This window comes from Rhinolophus sinicus, chromosome 1 (genome assembly GCF_057876585.1).
Source record: "Rhinolophus sinicus isolate RSI-liver-muscle chromosome 1, RSI-T2T, whole genome shotgun sequence".
In the NCBI taxonomy this organism is placed as follows: Eukaryota; Metazoa; Chordata; class Mammalia; order Chiroptera; family Rhinolophidae; genus Rhinolophus; species Rhinolophus sinicus.
Genome location: NC_142501.1, coordinates 154,195,771 through 154,213,283, shown reverse-complemented (window position 1 = coordinate 154,213,283; position 17,513 = coordinate 154,195,771). Strand labels below are relative to the sequence as shown.

The 17,513-nt window shown below is 35.3% G+C and overlaps 1 protein-coding gene across 2 annotated transcripts in view; it reads right to left on the bottom strand.

Annotated features, from left to right (window-relative positions):
- STAP1 (signal transducing adaptor family member 1) overlaps positions 1-9,680 on the bottom strand; it is a 29,517-nt gene extending 19,837 nt beyond the window's left edge. Inside the window, exons 1-2 of one of the 2 annotated variants that reach the window (XM_019748072.3) lie at positions 9,455-9,679; positions 414-485 (exon numbers count right to left, since the gene is read on the bottom strand). In XM_019748072.3, the coding sequence (XP_019603631.1) occupies positions 414-485; positions 9,455-9,574 (192 nt within the window). In that variant the 5' untranslated portion in view covers positions 9,575-9,679. Of the gene's footprint in view, positions 1-413; positions 486-9,454 lie in introns of both variants that reach the window. The other variant, XM_019748073.3, reaches the window with a different exon arrangement.
- Between the last annotated feature and the right edge of the window lie 7,833 nt (positions 9,681-17,513).

Genomic DNA, 17,513 nt, shown 5'->3' with positions numbered 1-17,513 from the left:
AAATTATGACATATGGTATGTTATGAGGCTTTGGGGATCATCTAAGTTCCTTTCAGATTATAACTGCATGCCACAGCAAGATAAAAAGTGACAGAATAAGGCTATCACTTTGTATTATATAATTTGTATCCATATGTATAGCTAAAATTTTCATTTTTCAACTAAGTTTTGTTATCAGGATCAGAAAAAAAGAGTCCGAAGTTAAAAATATGAGTTAATATCTTCTTCTGAATTGCCCAGAAAATTTTACTTATGGGTCTTATAATTGATAGCCCTCACAGATACAAATGTTCTTATTTGAATTGGTTTTATTAGAACACCTTTACTCTTGGAAGGCAGAAATATACAACAAACTATATGATGGATGTATATTGGGAAAAAATTTAATCAGCTAAAGATGTTTAACTACTTACTATTGTACTTTTTCTGTCGTTATAAAAGAAAAGTGTAGTTCCTCTCAACTCTGTCCAATAGTGTTTGTACTCCTGTGGGAAAGAAATCATAAACGTCAGTGTGTAGTCAGCTATTTTTTTATTGCTATTTTCCTTTATAACTTTCTGAATTGTTGTGTGATATGAGAGTCTTCTTTATCTTGAGAAAATTCACCTAATTTTTACGGCTAAATTTTACACTTAATTTTTGAATAAATATTTCACAAATTTATTTTAGTATAAAGTTTGAGGTAAGGATATAATTTAATTTGTGTTTAAATAGATCATTTTCCACAACTTTCCTCATTGATTGAAGACACTTAACATTTTATGCATTTTCAGTAGTAGCTTGCACCTGTAAGAGGGGCCATTTAAGGGGCCAAGATAGGACACAGGACAAGCATTTAATATCTACCTTTCAGGACAGTTGAAAGGATTGAATAAATTAACACGTAAAGCGCATAATACATGACTCATGCTTTGGGTTTCATAAATAGTATACATTTATATAGATCAAGGAAATGTTAGCAATGGATAATGATGCAAATAATTTAGCACCATCAAAGCTGAGCTTTGGAGTCCAAATTTTATTCAAGTGATGAACATTTCATTATTAATACATTCACATTACTATGGGTTCTATAGAAATACAATTTTGTAAGTTTAAAAAATTTAAGTAACTTAGTCAGACTCTCATTCACTCAAGTGAAAGTTTATTTAAATAAGGGGAACTTACATTCTATGAAGATTGTCACTATTACAAGAGAATGGCAAGGGGTCTTAAAGCATGAAATCCTTTCACATCTAAAGATTTACCTTCATACCCAGCTCTTTCCCAAAGTATGTTTAAAAATATTCCAGTCAGTTTCATGGACATGTTGACCATTCCTTCCTTTAGGGTTTAATAAACTGATTTTTTTTTTACCATATTGGTTTATCTGGACTTACGATTGAGGATTAATATAAAAAAGTCACATAAAGAAAATTTTTCCTTTTGCTTATAAATGTGAAGACACTTTTATATATTATGATATTTTGTGTCTCCTTAATACTGACATACCATTTATTCCTTTTTGACCAGCAAAATATTTGTCACCTCTTCAGAATTTATATACTTATTTTCTCAAACAATGGGAATTCTGTAATCCATTGCTTTTATTTGCCTTGGTTCCCAGGAAGCTCAAGATTAAATTCATTTTGATTTATAACATCTATCTTTCTCATATTCTTAGTAGAACTACTTTCTCCCTTTGTCTTCATGGCTGTTAAGGTTTTGTATCAGTTAGCTTTTGCTGTGTAACAAGCCACCCTAAAACTTAGTGGACTGAAACAACAAATATTTTCCATTTTTCATAATTCTGTGACTGCATGATGATTCTTTGGCTCTGGGTGTATTTGACTGTGGCTGAATGGTCTAGGGTGGCTTCTCTCACAAGTCTGGGGTCTTAGCTGGGAATGCAGAATGAATGGAAATGGTATAGTAAGAAATATATTTTGTCTTTGTCCCCCAGATTCTGGTATAGAGATCCTAAAGCCTGAGTGATAAGAACGTTTTTGTTACTCATAATCACCCCCTTTACATCATACCTGAGTTTATATTAATGAGGTGACTTAAAATGGGAGCCATGGAGAGTTTCAGGATGGATCTGGGCCCCAAAAGAACAAATGATTAGAGGGTTGGAACAGTCCCACCCACCAACCTCCAGGAAGGATGGGAGGGGGATGGGTCTAGAGATTAAGCTTTATAAAAACTCTTGAACAATGACATTTGATGAGTTTCCTAATTAGTGAACACATCCACATGCTGAGAGGGCGGTGCGCCCCATCTTCTCAGGAACAGAAGCACTTGTGTTTATACTCCTGTGGGACCCTTCCAGGCTTTGCCCAATGTACCTCTTCATCTGGCTGTTCATTTGTATTCCTTACCAGTACATGTAAGTAAAGAGTCTTCCTGAGTTTTGTGAGCCATTCTAGTAAATTGTTGGATTTTTCATGGGAAAGCCTGATTTATAGGCAGTTGGTTAGAAGTATGAGAGGCCAGGAACTTGCAGCTGGTTACTGAAGTGGCAGAGTGGGGGGCAGTCTTGTGGGACTGAGCCCTTAATTAAGCTGTGGGGTCTGTACTAAATTTGCATAGGTATTTAGTTTCAGAATTGTTCAACAACCACTTGGTGTCCAGAAAATAAGAGAATTGGCTGTTGGTGTTGGCAAACACCCAAGAGACAACTGGAGTCTCCCTCCATATGGTCTCATTCTCCAGCTAGCCTAAACTTGTTCACATACTGGCAGAAGGATTTCCAGTAGCAAGAGAGAGCAAAACCCAATGTGTGAGTACTTTCTAATCCTCTGCTTTTGTCGTATTTGCCAAACCGTGACCCAATCCAGATTCAAGTGGTAGAAAACTATACTCAACCTCTTTATGGAAGGAACAGAAAAGTCCCATTTCAAAGGGGAGTGCATGTAGTGGGGCTTGAAAAAATTGATAGTATTACTGCAGAATCTACCTCAGGGGCAGAGTTGGAACTTGGGGCAAGTTTTCTTTGTCCAAGCCCCATGGTCTTTCCATTCTGTCCTACCTCCCCCATTGAGAGCTGGCAAAAATGTATTGTAATGAACCTGCTGATACTTCCTGACCAAGAATGAATTACCATAGAAAAGAACAATTCAAAAGGGCATAGGCTTGAAGGAATAGCCAATAGATGGTTCCCAAAGGAGCAGTTATAAAATTGGGCAAAGAGATTCTGCCTCTTGTCTGAAATCCAGATGCCCAATATGTACCTGACACATCTTAGAGTCTAGCAGTTTAATAAGGCAAGAAAACAAACCTTAACTTTAGCCCCATCAGAAGTCTTATCTTCTTTTCATATAGGATGCAAAGTATTACTGACATTGCAACCATCTTTTACCTGGTCTCTCTGATGCTTCCAGATGGCCTCCAATGTATTCTCTACAATGCTGCCAGAAAGTAGGACTGAGTATCTGATAGGTAAGTTTGGAGAGCTGTATGTTCAACTTAGCCCCTTCCCATCTTCTCCAATTCAGTCTACCAGGAGAGAGTAGCTGTTCTGCTTTGTTCCCTGCCATGTGGCAATGATCCTCCAAGAGAAGCAGGGTTATGGCTCTTAAACTAAGTCAGTGACTCAAGGCAGATCAAGCTTACCTAAATCTGGGGTAAAGTATTAGCACAGTTTTAGCCTTAAATCCAAACCACATATTGATAGATTTTATTAATGATAAAGGTAAACTAATTGATCAATAATAATAATAATAATTGCTGTGTTTCCTGTGTGAGAGTTCACTGTTAAGGGACCAAGAATAAAAGTAGGGAAACCATCCTCCTCTTATTGCCTCAAAAAGTTGTTGAATGATTGAATGAAATAATGTATATAAATCACATAGGACCTGGAACATACCAAGTGTTCCACAAATGTTGGCCACTGAAAAGAAAAAAAAAAAAAAGCATTGCGTCCTCACTTACATTATTAATAGGTACTGTGCATTTTTCATTATCCTTATAATACTTTTCCCGCATGGTGATTTGTATGTTTGTGTAACAGTGTGGCATCTAAAAATCTCTAAAATAGATCTCTTTCAATGGTATTATTAATGATAAGAAAAGGATATCTTGTAAACCAGAATAATGAAACCCACTGTCATTCCTATATAAATCACCCGTTCACATTATCTTAAGTAAAGAGATTAAAAAAAAAAACTGCATTGAGAAATATGGCTTGAGAAGTTAGCTAATACAGTCTCAAAGATCAAGCAGATGTTTTGTAAAAACCATGAAATTTTCTAGTCACTCTATTAAAAAATTCTCTTGAACTTTCTCAGATTTGACTTGGGATTAAATAACAAAACAATTCAAATTTATCTAGGCCGCTTTTAAAAAAAAATCATCTCTTTTGTTAGGCTTTCACATCCTGCCTAAGTGGTAAGCCTCTCAGTGCAGGGGAAGTCAAGGCTGCACTGTATTTTGGAACTAGGATGGTGGTGAGGAGGAGATCAGAACATGGGTATATTGGCTAGAGAACTTAATCACAGGCTATATAGTTTTACTGATGTACAGCATCTAAGATCAAGTCCAAACTTGAGACTTTGATTCTTGGAGGGAAGGAAAGCAAGAGCATATCCTGAAGTCAAAGTCTACCACTCTGCTCATCTTTTTAATTAGCCTCGTTAGTATTAACCTACCATCTGACCGAAAAACTCAAATCACTAATAGCCAGTCAAGATTCATTGATTTCCTTCTGCATGTACATGCTGACATCCATTTGTGCTCCTAAGAAAACTTACAGAGGTGTTCAGTCAGACAGAATGATGTGCATTGATAGAGTTAACCAGGGGAAAATGGGAGTTTTGCTAAACAAACATAAAGATTCGTGGATAGAATTAAGGGGGATTTATTAAATGGGAGAAGAAACAAGAACAAAGGCATTGAATTGAAAGGAAAGGTAGCCTGGAGGAAAAAGAAGATTACAAATAGCAGTAAGCCCTGTGAACTCCAACTACAGCCACAAACCTAAGAACAGATGAAACTTAGAGTGGGTGTGCAGGGTCACAATGTTGATTTAGTTTCTGATAAGCTCTCATGATATCAGTATAATCTGAGATATCTATAAATATCACTCTCAATAATCAACATCTAGGTATATATTTGTGTCTATAGAATTATTTAAATATTTTAAATGAAATATATTTTTGAATGAAATACATTTAGCACACAGTTTCTTATTTTTAGCAATCATTTGTGCTGAATCACTGAAGTAAGAAAAGGGACTGATATGGGACTTTTGAATTTATTGCTAGCTTCATAATCATTAGATGACCTTAAGTTTAGAGTTTAAGGTCACTATCTCATTTTTATTCAATTAAACAAATGTTTTGAAAGTCTACTGAGCTTACTGTTGAGCTCAGTATGATCAAAAAATCTAATGATTAGACATCCCCAACCTTTGTAAACCCACAATCAAATGAAATTAGAACTTTAGTTTGAAAGGTAGCATGATGTCAGATGCTTTGCAATAAATCCAAGGTAGGCTCCTGAATGGATGAGAAACCTTGACCATAACCTCTGTGAGCCACAACTCACTCATCTGTGAAGGGGATAAAATAATTTCTAGCTAGAAGAGTTACTATAAGGATCAGAGTGACAGGACATTAAGAGTCTAGCACGATATCTGCCATATGTCAATACCTAAAGAAAATAGACCCATTATTATATAGTCCATTTGATCATCACAGCAAGCCATTAATTATGCAAGGGAGTAATTATCCATATTACAAAAGAGGAAACAGATTAAAAAATTTAAAGGAATTGCCCAAGTTCCATCGTTGGACTAACATTCCTATCTCTTAGCTCCCTAATGCTCTTTCTCATTGATGTAATTAATGAAAATGGGTTACAACGCCAAATCCAGTTAAATTCCTCTCCTTCCCCTGTCCCCAATAAAAAGCTCCCATTCTTTTCTTTTCTTTTTTTTTTTAATAAAGCACCTTTGCTAAGGGAAGCTGTTTGTTGTATAATGGTCTCCAAAGTGGAGCACATGAACCTCAGAGATATGCAAGATAATTCTACAGGGAAAGAAACTTTTAGAATATCTAATTATATTGCATTTATTTCATCTTTCTTAATTCCTTTTTTTTGCACATATCTAATAATTTGCTTGGAGTATTAGTACAGAAGTACACGTGTATAATTTATAAATAAGTTAATACTTTTATATTAGAGATCTTTGCTCAAAAATGTTTTCTTGAAAGGAGTGTGTTATTTTTAAAAATTGGAGATTACTAGCATAGAGGACTATGTTTGAGAGCACAACTGAAATAGCCCTGAGCTTTTTCTACATGAATTAGTGGCAATTAGAGGACTAATGAGAGAAATGTTATTTTGATACTATGATGATGACTACATTTGTATGTCCAGGCTAATAAGACATATTACACACATAGTTTTTGATTTTTAGCACAGCAGAGATTGAAGAAACTGAGATGTTGCCCAAACTCTCTATTTTCAAACAGTTCTAGAAAAATGAGATTTCCCCTCATTTATAAGAACTGTGTTGCCTTTGGTATTTCATTGTGATATTTAATAACTCGTACTATCAAATAAATCTTTCTGGTTAATCCAAAATTCTAGTGCTGTGGTTTAAGTAAATTTTCCCACGTTACCGTTTCTGTGAAGGTTATGTACTTTTAATGAGTTTGGGATCCACTGAACTTCTGGAATTGCATTTTAAATAATGTATGTTGGCACATTTTCCTGGGGGCAAAGCCCCTTAAATTCTTAGATGTGCCTGTTGCCACGCAGCAGCCTACCCGTCTGTCTCCATGGACCTGTCCCTAAAGAAAGGAGAGTCTGTGAGACGGATCCTTTCAAGGACTTTGCTTCACCTTTGTGCTTGCACATTATGTCTCCCTGTTTGGCCCCAGAAAGATGGCTGGTCAGCCAATGATGAATAAGATTCCCCACGGGAGGGCGAGGGGGGGGGGGAGCAACTCAAGCCAGGCGCAGTTGAGTGGGGACCAACAGGAGAATCCACGGGGTCGATAGAGGTGAGCACAGCTCCCCATCTTCCCCCTGCTAAGGAGAGCCTCTGCCTCTGTGGCTGCATTCCTTCCCACAACTTGCAGGGGAAGAGATTCAGTGCTGTGCTCTCCATCTATTCATATGCATACAGGTTTTGTCCCTTGGGGAAGTACATACATCCTGAGACTCAGGGTTCAGCTGCCTGCAGGCAAGGGTGATTGGCTTGAATCAGTTTCTTATTATGATGTGTAAGATTCACAGAATTTGAGATTGACAAGCTGTATCTCCTTTACTTCCCTTCCCAACTAATAAAAAAGCTAATGCGTAGGCCTGATATGATTTAGGGCCCCGTCCTTGAGGCTGCAGCCCCTTGGCCCCACTTACACTCTATTCATGGCTACTGTCTTTTCTTAACCCTGCACCGCCCTCCTCACTCGCCACAACCCTCGTCCTGCGGGACGCAACATGTGCCCTGTCACAAAAACAGCTAAGAAACACCTCTTAATATGTAATCTCTTTATAGACCAGGTTACTCCTCAGTTATATATTCCCTAGCTTAAATACTCTGAATTCCTTCAGTAGAGACTTCACTAACATTTTGCAGAGCCTCCCAACTTTCTGCAGCCCATTAGCTCCAAAGATGACCTTCTATATATCTTTGGCTCACCTTCCTTTCAACGGTTCCCTGGCACTTTTCAGCCACTTGCCTAGAAATCCCACTATTTTCCGTATCTTTATCTCATAGATTCTATTTCCAAGCACTTTGTCACTATGGCTCTCCTTTGAGCCATCTTACTTGTGAACTCAAACTGATTTTAGTATGTTAATAAGAATATGATAAATAATGAAATGGGAAGAGAATGAATCTAACCTTTGGCGTAAGCCAGGTGTTTTACATATATTATCCCTTTAATCCTTGAAACCACCCTATTAGTAGACATTATTGTCCTTCTCTTGCTCTCTTCTCCCTGACATACGAGTACAAGTAAAAGATGCTTTGCTATGAATGCAAGTGGAAACACAAGTTAATTTCATCAGAAATATTGATGCCTATAGTTTATTCTTTCCATTTCAAAGCATGCTATTTAAGAAAAGATACAGGAACAATCAGGTACAGGAGTCATCATTCCTTGCTCTGAAGGAAGGGAACTTTGTGTTTTATTCGTATTCTCCAGAACTGAGTGTGTTGCTTGGTGCACAGGAGGTGCATAGGAGGTTGCTTGAATGAATACATTGAGCACCTACTGTATCCCAGGCTTTGTACCTTGGGAGGCAAGTCTATTTTCTCCATTTTATAGTTGAGGAAATTGAGTCCCAAGGACATTGAGTAACTTGTATAAGATTACAAGCTGTGAGCAGCAAAACCATCAGGTAAAACTTTTCAAGCATTTAGGGTCAGAGAGGGGGAAAAATAGAGCATATTGGATCTCCCAAAAAACATTCCAATGTAATTGATAAATATTATTAATACATGTTTAGCACCCATTACAGAATACAAATTACCATGTCTTTACTCTCAAAGATTAAATTATCTGATTATGTATGCAAGACATATGTGCTATTATAGGTATTTCAAATACACATTTTTTCCTTAATATTAATAAATCCTCAGAAAATATATTTTTATTATCACTATTAAGCATGTCTTCTGGCATTTATCAAAACTTAATTTTTTTCTAGTTTCAGTTAATATCAAAATTTCATAAAATTTGACCCAAGTTATTGATTTTTTTTTCTTTAGTAACAGGTACTTAATGTTTATTTCTTCCATTCATTTTAATTATTTATCATTAATTATTCACAATTGCTATTTTAAAGCACTCATTTTAACTAATTATAAGTTTTCATTTTTACATTTTAAAAATATGGAATGCTTTGTGAATTTTCTTAGAGTGAATGTATTTATGTTTCATAGTATACAGACTACCCACAGAACATCCTAAGTATTATATTTTAAAGTCACTATCTTGAACAGTGTTTTTAGAACATATTATTGTACAGAATGTTAAACAGTATCAATTTTATCATTTTCAGAATTTTTTACAAACGTTTTCCACTTTAAAAAATAATTTGACCATTATTTATAAACTTCAAACCACTGAGAATAGAAGCAGAAGGTTTAATTTCAATTATAATATTTTATCTTAAAGATATACTGGTATGTCATCATGAAAGCATAGTGGTAAATTGCAGAGAAAAGACAGGAAACATTTCATTTTCTAAGCCCAAATCTTCTGTAATGTTTTAATGACTTCTTTGGAAATTTAGCTTATTGAATGTTTTAACATCAGTGACAATAAGAAACTTTTTATTATATACAATGCATATATATATAACATATGTTTAAGAAATACATTGTATTTAAATTGTGCAAAATTGTAATAATATTTCTGAGCTAAAGGAAGAGGGTTTAATCCCAACAGAAACATCACCATGAAATAAATGTTATATGAAGACAGAAGCTTCTAGTTTAACATTATCATCTTTGACTTACCTGGTGTTCTGACCGCTTGACTAATAAAAAACCTTCAAAGTATAAGGGCAGAGCAGTAATCTTTAACCTTTCTTGGAAGATCCTGCGAGGGGCTGGTTTTGGGGGCTTCTTAGCCATCATACCCTCTCGTTGGTGTGTGGTTTGGTTTCAACTGTATACAGTCTCAAACAAAATTAGATCTCCCTTGTGTGAGAGGAAAAGGCAACTGTTCAAAGAGGAAGTCCCAACTCGATTTTAAACCACCAACAGGACACACACAAACGCACACACACTTTTTTTTCTTTTTATGAGGTAAGAAAAAACAGGCAAAGACCAACTTTGAGAAAGCAATCTCTGGGTTACCTACATGTACTTAGAATTACAGTAGCAAAATAAACAGAAGATTAACATCACCAGAGGATGAAAGGAACTGATGTGGAGATTATGGGCATTAGAGAAGACATCAGGGTCACATTTGTTTTCTTCCACCTTTTTTTTTTTTTCATTGCTGTCCATTTTTATCCCCAGGAAACATGAGTTGAATTAACTCCACGTCACTAAAAATTACTGCACAGGACAATGTTATTGGGACTATTTCTGTTGTACTTCGGGATCAAGCTTTGTTTAAATTTTTAGAAAAATGGAACTCTTTATCCCATGCCTATTTTGATAGTCCACTAAGTATAAAACACAGTTAAGAGAGAATGGAAGTTTTCACTATTTTGAGTTTGTGGGTTACCAGTGCATGTTTGGCGAAATATGTCTGGCAGAAAATTATACATTTTCATACATTAATTTTGTTCTTTTATGCTTTCTGAGCTGTGGATCACTGATACTGTGATGCATAGGTGGGGGTTCCTATAGTTATTTAGTGAGATTTATAGAGCTACACTGGGGCAAAATATATGTGGGGAATTGTCCTTCAGAGACTGGATTTGGCTCAACATTATGAAAGGAATGATGGTGAGGACATTGGAAGGTATTCTGGTTTGTTTTGCAGGGGTTCTGAGAAGTTCCACCATTTCCTATTTCACCCTCAATATTTCAGAAAAACTCTTGATTTAGTATAGCTTGTTCTGAGCATTCTCTCCAGTTAGACCAGCCTATTCTCAGAAATCAAAGCAAGCCAGAAAGTCTGATCCTCCTTTCCTAATGGAGAGACCACATGGTTTTCTCCAGCAGTATGGATTCCCATATCTACTGGATCTACAGCAGTAGGTAAGGGAAGCCAAATTGTCTGCAGAGTGAGACACAACAATAGAAACTGATTACAGTAAACTAGAGAGGAGTGTTCAGGTACATTATCAAAATAAAAACAGTTTGAAATAGAAATTGGGAGCTGAAGATTCAGAATTACTGCCTTGCCTTTATAGTAAGTTGAGATCTGCTTCCTATTACCCCAAACTAACATAATAAAATCTAAGTCCAACTTAATTTTTTTGAGATGCAACCACACCATTTTTTAGTTTCAATGTAATAAGAAAAATGAGTTGAATAACACAGGAAACCTCTCGATTTGATACGTGACCTAATCCACCTTCTTGGCATTTGGTAGCTGGTATAACACAGGGAGTAAGTTGAAAAGAGGTAGAAAACTGAGAAATGAGAAGACGCAGGGAGGGAGGAAAGATACTGGGAATCAGCAGTGGTTGTAATATGAGAAAAGTAATCACCGTCTTTATGGCCAAAGAGTTATAAGGGAGAAAAGAATGCCTCTTAATGTAAAAATTTGAGAAATAATTATTTTGAGAAATAATTATCTAGCTAATTATATCTTTCTTACCTTTTAAAAAATAAGCAAAATTAAAGAAAAACCAGTTCATCAAACTCTGTAGGTTGCTTTAGTTTGCTGATTTGCAAGTCAAATTAATCCTTAATATATCAAAGTTCAAATACTGTCTCCCTAAACAAAAAACAGAACACACACACACACACACACACACACACACACACACACACCTCAAAAACTACAAAATACAAAAATCTTGCTGAAACATTATTTGCCAGTTAGACCTGTCTGCAATTTCCAACTTTATTGTACCACTGCGTCATTACACCATTATAATGGAGATCCTTTTATGGATATCTCAAGTTTTAGGTGTTAAAGAATGAATTTGTAAGTAAGGAAATATTTACTTACAAGTAGAAAGTATTTAGGCATAGAGAGAAAAGCCAATTTTGCCACTCACCAGCTCGGAGACCTTGAACAAACTATTTAATGTCTCTGGGATCATAGCTTCCTCACTATGAAATGAGGGGATGGACTAAATGACTTCTTTTCTGAAGAGTTACAATAGGCTTCTAAACAGTCTACTTTTCACTCTTTTTCTTCTCTGCTTCATTTAAAATCAATCCGGTTAAGTCACTCCCCAGCTTAAAACACTTTAATGGAATCTCATTGCTTTTGAGATTCATTTTCTTCATTCAACACTAAATATTTATTGAGTACCAACAATATGCTCAAACATGACGCACAGGTCCTTCATAATAGTGCCCTTTTAAATTGAAACACCTATAGAAATACTCTCTTCTCTAGTAACTTTTTTTTTACTCCCACTATGTCTTTTGGGATAGAAAAAAAAAGGTGAGGAATCACTGCTCTAGAAATGATATTAGTAGCTCTGTCTGAATGGTTTAATTTGCTAACCTTATAATTTTCAGTATAAAGATTTGCTTCTAGGATGATAGTTCTGGAGATTCCAGCATTAGCATCAGCTACCCAATTTTTCAATTTGCTTTCTGACTGTACCTGCAGCAGCTGTCTCTTGGTGATCAGTTTTGCAGTGTTTCTTTGGGAATCATTCCAGAAAGCCCAGAATGCATTATTTTTTCATCCCTGCCAACAATTCTGTAGGCTGATAAATGCCTAGCAGATCCCTTTTTACCTAAATTAGCTATCATGAAATCTCTTCTATGTAACTGACCCCTCACCATTACAGTTCCCCTCTATAGGAATAAGTGAAAACTTATCCAAAATATTGAAGGTGCTCCATAATTTAGTTCTATTTTGCAAACATGAACACTTACAATATCTGACAATTTTTTTTCTGTGTCAACAGTCCATTTCTGCCTCATATCTAGGCTTGCAGTTTATCTTCTTATTTCTTTCACCTCGTAAATCTCTTACTGTTGGGTATTGCCTGCAAGGTACAGTTTTGGCATTTTATTGTTTACAATTATTTTTTGGCATTTGACTCTACAAATACCTTATATATCATGTCCTATACATATTTAAATTAAAAGTTTCTTATTTTTTCTTATTATAAATGGAAAACTTATACAAATTTTGCACAAAACAAAAAAGCATAAAGAAGAAAATGAAAATCACATGCTACGCTACCATCTGCCATTAGCAATGTGTGGATGGGAACCATCATTTTTTGGGCACTTTTTCTCTATTTGTATACATTTATGTAATCAGGGCAATACTATACATGCTGTTTCATAAATTGCGTTTTCCATATAATGCACCTGGAGCACATTTCCATGTCAATAACTATAAATATACGTTATTTGAAATTTTGCCTAGTACCATCAAAGTAATTTAAGTCCTTGCCAGGATAATATTGCAATGCAGAACTATTTTATTAAGCTTTTGAAAGTCTCAATTTGTTCTAAATGACAAAACCTCTTTTTTATGAGGTAATAATTACATTGACTAAAAGTAAACTATGAGATACAGAATGGAGACTCTAAGAATAGTGTATTTGCTGTGTTCTTGTTAAGAGAAACAATATATTTAATATAATATAATATAATGTAATACAATATAATACAACTGAGAATCACATGGTAGGTACAGAAGTAATTTAGGAAAGGTGATGGTCAGTCAATTTGTACAGCACTTTAGAATTAAAGATTCAAGGCAGACTATGAAGACCGATTGCATTGTAAAATTGTGGTTTTGTGAACGTTGCTGCCACCTATCTGCATACTGCGAGCACACTTTACAGTCCAGTAAGAGTCTTTCTGACTGGGGATAATTTTGTAAGAAAAGTCTACATAAAGTTAATATAGTTAACAAATGAGCCAACATTTGGCAGCAAAGAGTAAAAAACTAACAATTGAAATTTTATATGAAAAGGTAAAACTTAAAATTATAAAAATAAGTTTCACATCAGCAAATTCTAGGATATAATCTCAATTATGTTACATAATTTCTAGAACAAATTGATTTTTGGAGTGTAATTTTTCTGACAAAGTCCTCTGATAGTAATTTGCTAACACTTTCACTTTTGACTTTTGCAGAATAATAGTTTTTTGCAAAAAAATTGAGAACTTCAGCTATTTCATTAATTCCACTTTGTGAAACGCAAGGTCCTGTTTTAATGTATGATTTTAATTTAACATATAGCCCCAGCACTCAATTCAGTTTCTTCACTGCATGTCCTGTATTAAGTAAGCAAGAAATTATGGCCAAACCCTGACTAATGGTCACAAGGTATGGTTTTCGTTAAGTTGAAGATAACAGCATGCCCTCAATTGTGTTTCATCTCCTGAGCCCTAAAGCTGAACGACTCCCCAGCCACATACCCTGAAAACAGACTGAAGGACAGGGAAGCTGACCTCAAGACCTGAAATAATGATTTATGGCCCTTACCTCATTCTTGACTGATCAGCAAGACCCATGACCCCAAAGCCCTTACTCATGCCAACTTGTGCTTTTTGCTCCATAAAGCCCCCTGTCTGTAAACCATCAAGGAGTTTGGGTTTTTCCAGCACAAGCTGCCTGTTCCCCATTGTGTAGCACTGTACAATACACGCCACTTTCTTTCACAGCAACTGGTTGTTCGTGTAATTGGCTATCTGCAGTGCTGGATGGACAAACTCTTTACTTGGTTATATTTGCCCCATCATTTTACTATGAAAAGCTGAACGAGACGTGTTAGTAAACATCTGCACATACTCCATCTAGGTTCACTAATTGTTAACATTTTGCCATATTTGCTTTAATTTCATCTCTATGTTTTTACTGATCCGTTTCAAAGTACTTACCAACATCACATTTTACTTCTCTGTACTTTAATATAATATGTATATCCCAAGACATAAGAACATAAAAGAGTAAGAACATTCTTTCACATAAAACAATAACATTAAAATATCTACAAAATTTCACAATTCCGTAATGTCATTTAATAATCAATTGCTATTTTAGTTTTCTATTGTTGCTTAATGCTCTTTATAGCTTCTTAGTTTTGAACCAGACTCTGATCAAAATTCACATTGCATTTGGTTGATATGTTTCTCTCTCTTTCTCCTTTGTTTTCACTAACATGCTTAATTTTTTAAGTCAGTTTTATTGAGGCATAATTTACCTCAAAAGTCACCTTTTTTTTTTTTTTTTTTTTTAAGGAACACAGTTCTAAGAGTTTTGACAAATAGATATAGTCCTGTAACTACCATCATAATCAAAACCTAGACAATTTCCACTACCACAAAAAGTTCCCTCAGGGCCCTTTGCAGTCAGTGTTTTCTCCTCACCACCTCATCCCTGGTCAACCACAGATCTCATTTCTGTTCATGTAGTTTTATGTAGTCACATACATGAAATAACACAGCAGATAGATAGCATTTGATGTCTGGCTTCTTTCACTTAGTATAATGTTTTTGAGATTTATCTGTGTTGTTGCATGTCTCAGTTGTTTGTTTTTATTACTGAGGCGTGTTCCACTGTGTGGATGTACTGCAATTTGTTTATTCATTCACCAGTTGATGGGCATATTGCCAGTGTAGGTCCATGATGAATAAAGATACTGTAAACATTTGTATTCAATTCTTTGTGTAGATATGTGTTTTTATTTGTTTGGAGTAAATACCGAAGTGTGGGATTGCCAGGTTGTATGTTAAATGTATGTTTAACTTTACCATTTTGCATTCCTACCAGCAAGGTATGAGATTTCCAGTTGCTGGTCCTTCTTCCTGGCACCTTGTATAGTCAGTTAAAAAAAAAAAAAAAAAAAAGCCATTCTAGTGTGTATTGGTGTGTCATTTTAGTTTAGTTTGCATTTCCAAATGCAAATGTTGAGCATCATTTCCTGTGTTTATTTGCCATTTGAATCTCTTTGATGAAATGTCTATTCAATGTTTTTGTCCATTTTAAATATTGGATCTAACCTTTTTCTAAGTGAAAAGTTTGTTCATATTGTGGTTTTGGTTTGCATTTATCTGCTAGCTAGTGATGTTAACCTTTGACATTTCAAACTTCTCTTGAATATCATCAAGCTTGTCAAGTTAACTGGCCTAACTCTGCATTTGTCTTTGGCCTTGCATTTACTTTGAGGACTTTTTGAGTAACACTGTGAATCGTATGAAGCCATTCATCTTTTGTAAGATTTTCATTTTTGATTTGCAATCAATTTAACACTGTATTCTGTTTTGTTTTATATATCTGACAACCAGAGTGAGACTGACCCAAAAATGATAGTGATCCAATGGGACGATGGACTAGGACAGAAGCTCATGTTAAGCTGTGGGAGTGGGGTTGAATGTGGACGAATTTTTAAGGGGTCAGCTCTATCGTGAATATTTTTGTTATGACTTCTGTTTCTCTATGGAACCTTGTAAGTGAAGAGACGATAAATTTGACAATAAGTAGTGTTAAACTAAAAATCTTTAACTTCCACGACTGAAGTGTTTTTTTGTTGTTTTGTTTTTTAAGTAAGATTTGATTGAGCCAAAAATACTAGCCAAAAAATTGGTCCTGGGGCATGGAGTCTAAACCACCAGCAGTATGGCTAGGAAGAAAAGACATCATGTCCGTAGTTCCAGATTTTGCAATCATTTTTTATACATCAAGTAGGAGGAAGGAGGAAGAAAGAGGTATTCTGAAAGAATTTACATGAGCTATAGACAAAGGGGTGAGGGAAGGTGAAGTAGAGCCAGCTCTGGGATAGCAGAGTCCACATAAAGAATTGTGCATGGGCTGCGGGCAGAGTTCAGATAGTGCTGTGTAAGTAAAAAACAGAGGTTCTGGAGTTAGATGTTGCCTGGCTAAAATAATATGTAGAAATTAATTTGAAATCCCAACAGGTAAAAGGGGAATGTGAGAAGTCTTTGGTTAATGGGCCTGCAGCCATTAACAGACTAACAGCTCTATCTCTTTCACTCTCCAGCTACTGTAATTTAATTTAGAACATCTCAGATTTTTTTTCTTATCCGTACCCATATCATAATTATTTAGTGGAAATCAGAGGTAACTAGGGAAATATAAAGGTCAGTTTATATAGTATTAGAATTAAGGACTCAGTGCAGACCTTAAGCACCCATTGCAAAGTAAAACTGTGTGTGTGTGTGTGTGTGTGTGTGTGTGTGTGTGTGTGTACATTGCTGCCACCTGTTGGCATATTGCAAGCACACTATTAACTTGGCATTTACAGTCTAATAGAGCCTTTCTATCTGAGGGTAATTTTGTCAAAAAAGGCTATTTAAAGTGAACGTACCTAGCAGATGGACCAATATTTGGCAGTGAAGAGTAAAAATAGAATAATTGAAATTTTATATTAAAAAATACAACTCAAAATTATACAAATAAATTTATTTCACTTTAGCAAATTTTAAATTATAATTGCAACTGTTATAATTTCTAGAGCAAATTGATTTTTGGAGTGTAACTTTTAAGTTCTAAAATATTATTTAAAGGAGTTTTAACAATTACAATTTTAAACTACACAAAATCATAAGTAACTAAAAGCTTCTACTTTCCTTTCAAGTTAAATTTCTGGATACTTTATTTCCCATATACATATTTACTACACATACTTCCATAGACAAATACACACACACACACACACACACACACACATACACACACACACCCCTTACTTAGGTCAATAGTTGTGATGGAAAACTTAAAGATTTAGTCACTTGTCATAGCAGTTGATGTATTTTGAGGGGGAGGGAGTCTATAATGATAAATATGGATTTTAAAAAATTACTCAATTATCTAGAAGCTGCCCTATTTGGGGATGCCAAAACCATGGTGGGGCTATTAAATACTAGGACAGATGCAGAGGGAACTGAAAAGTTTGGGCACTATGGAGTCTCCGTAACTTTGTGTTTTCATAATGGTGCTGCTCCA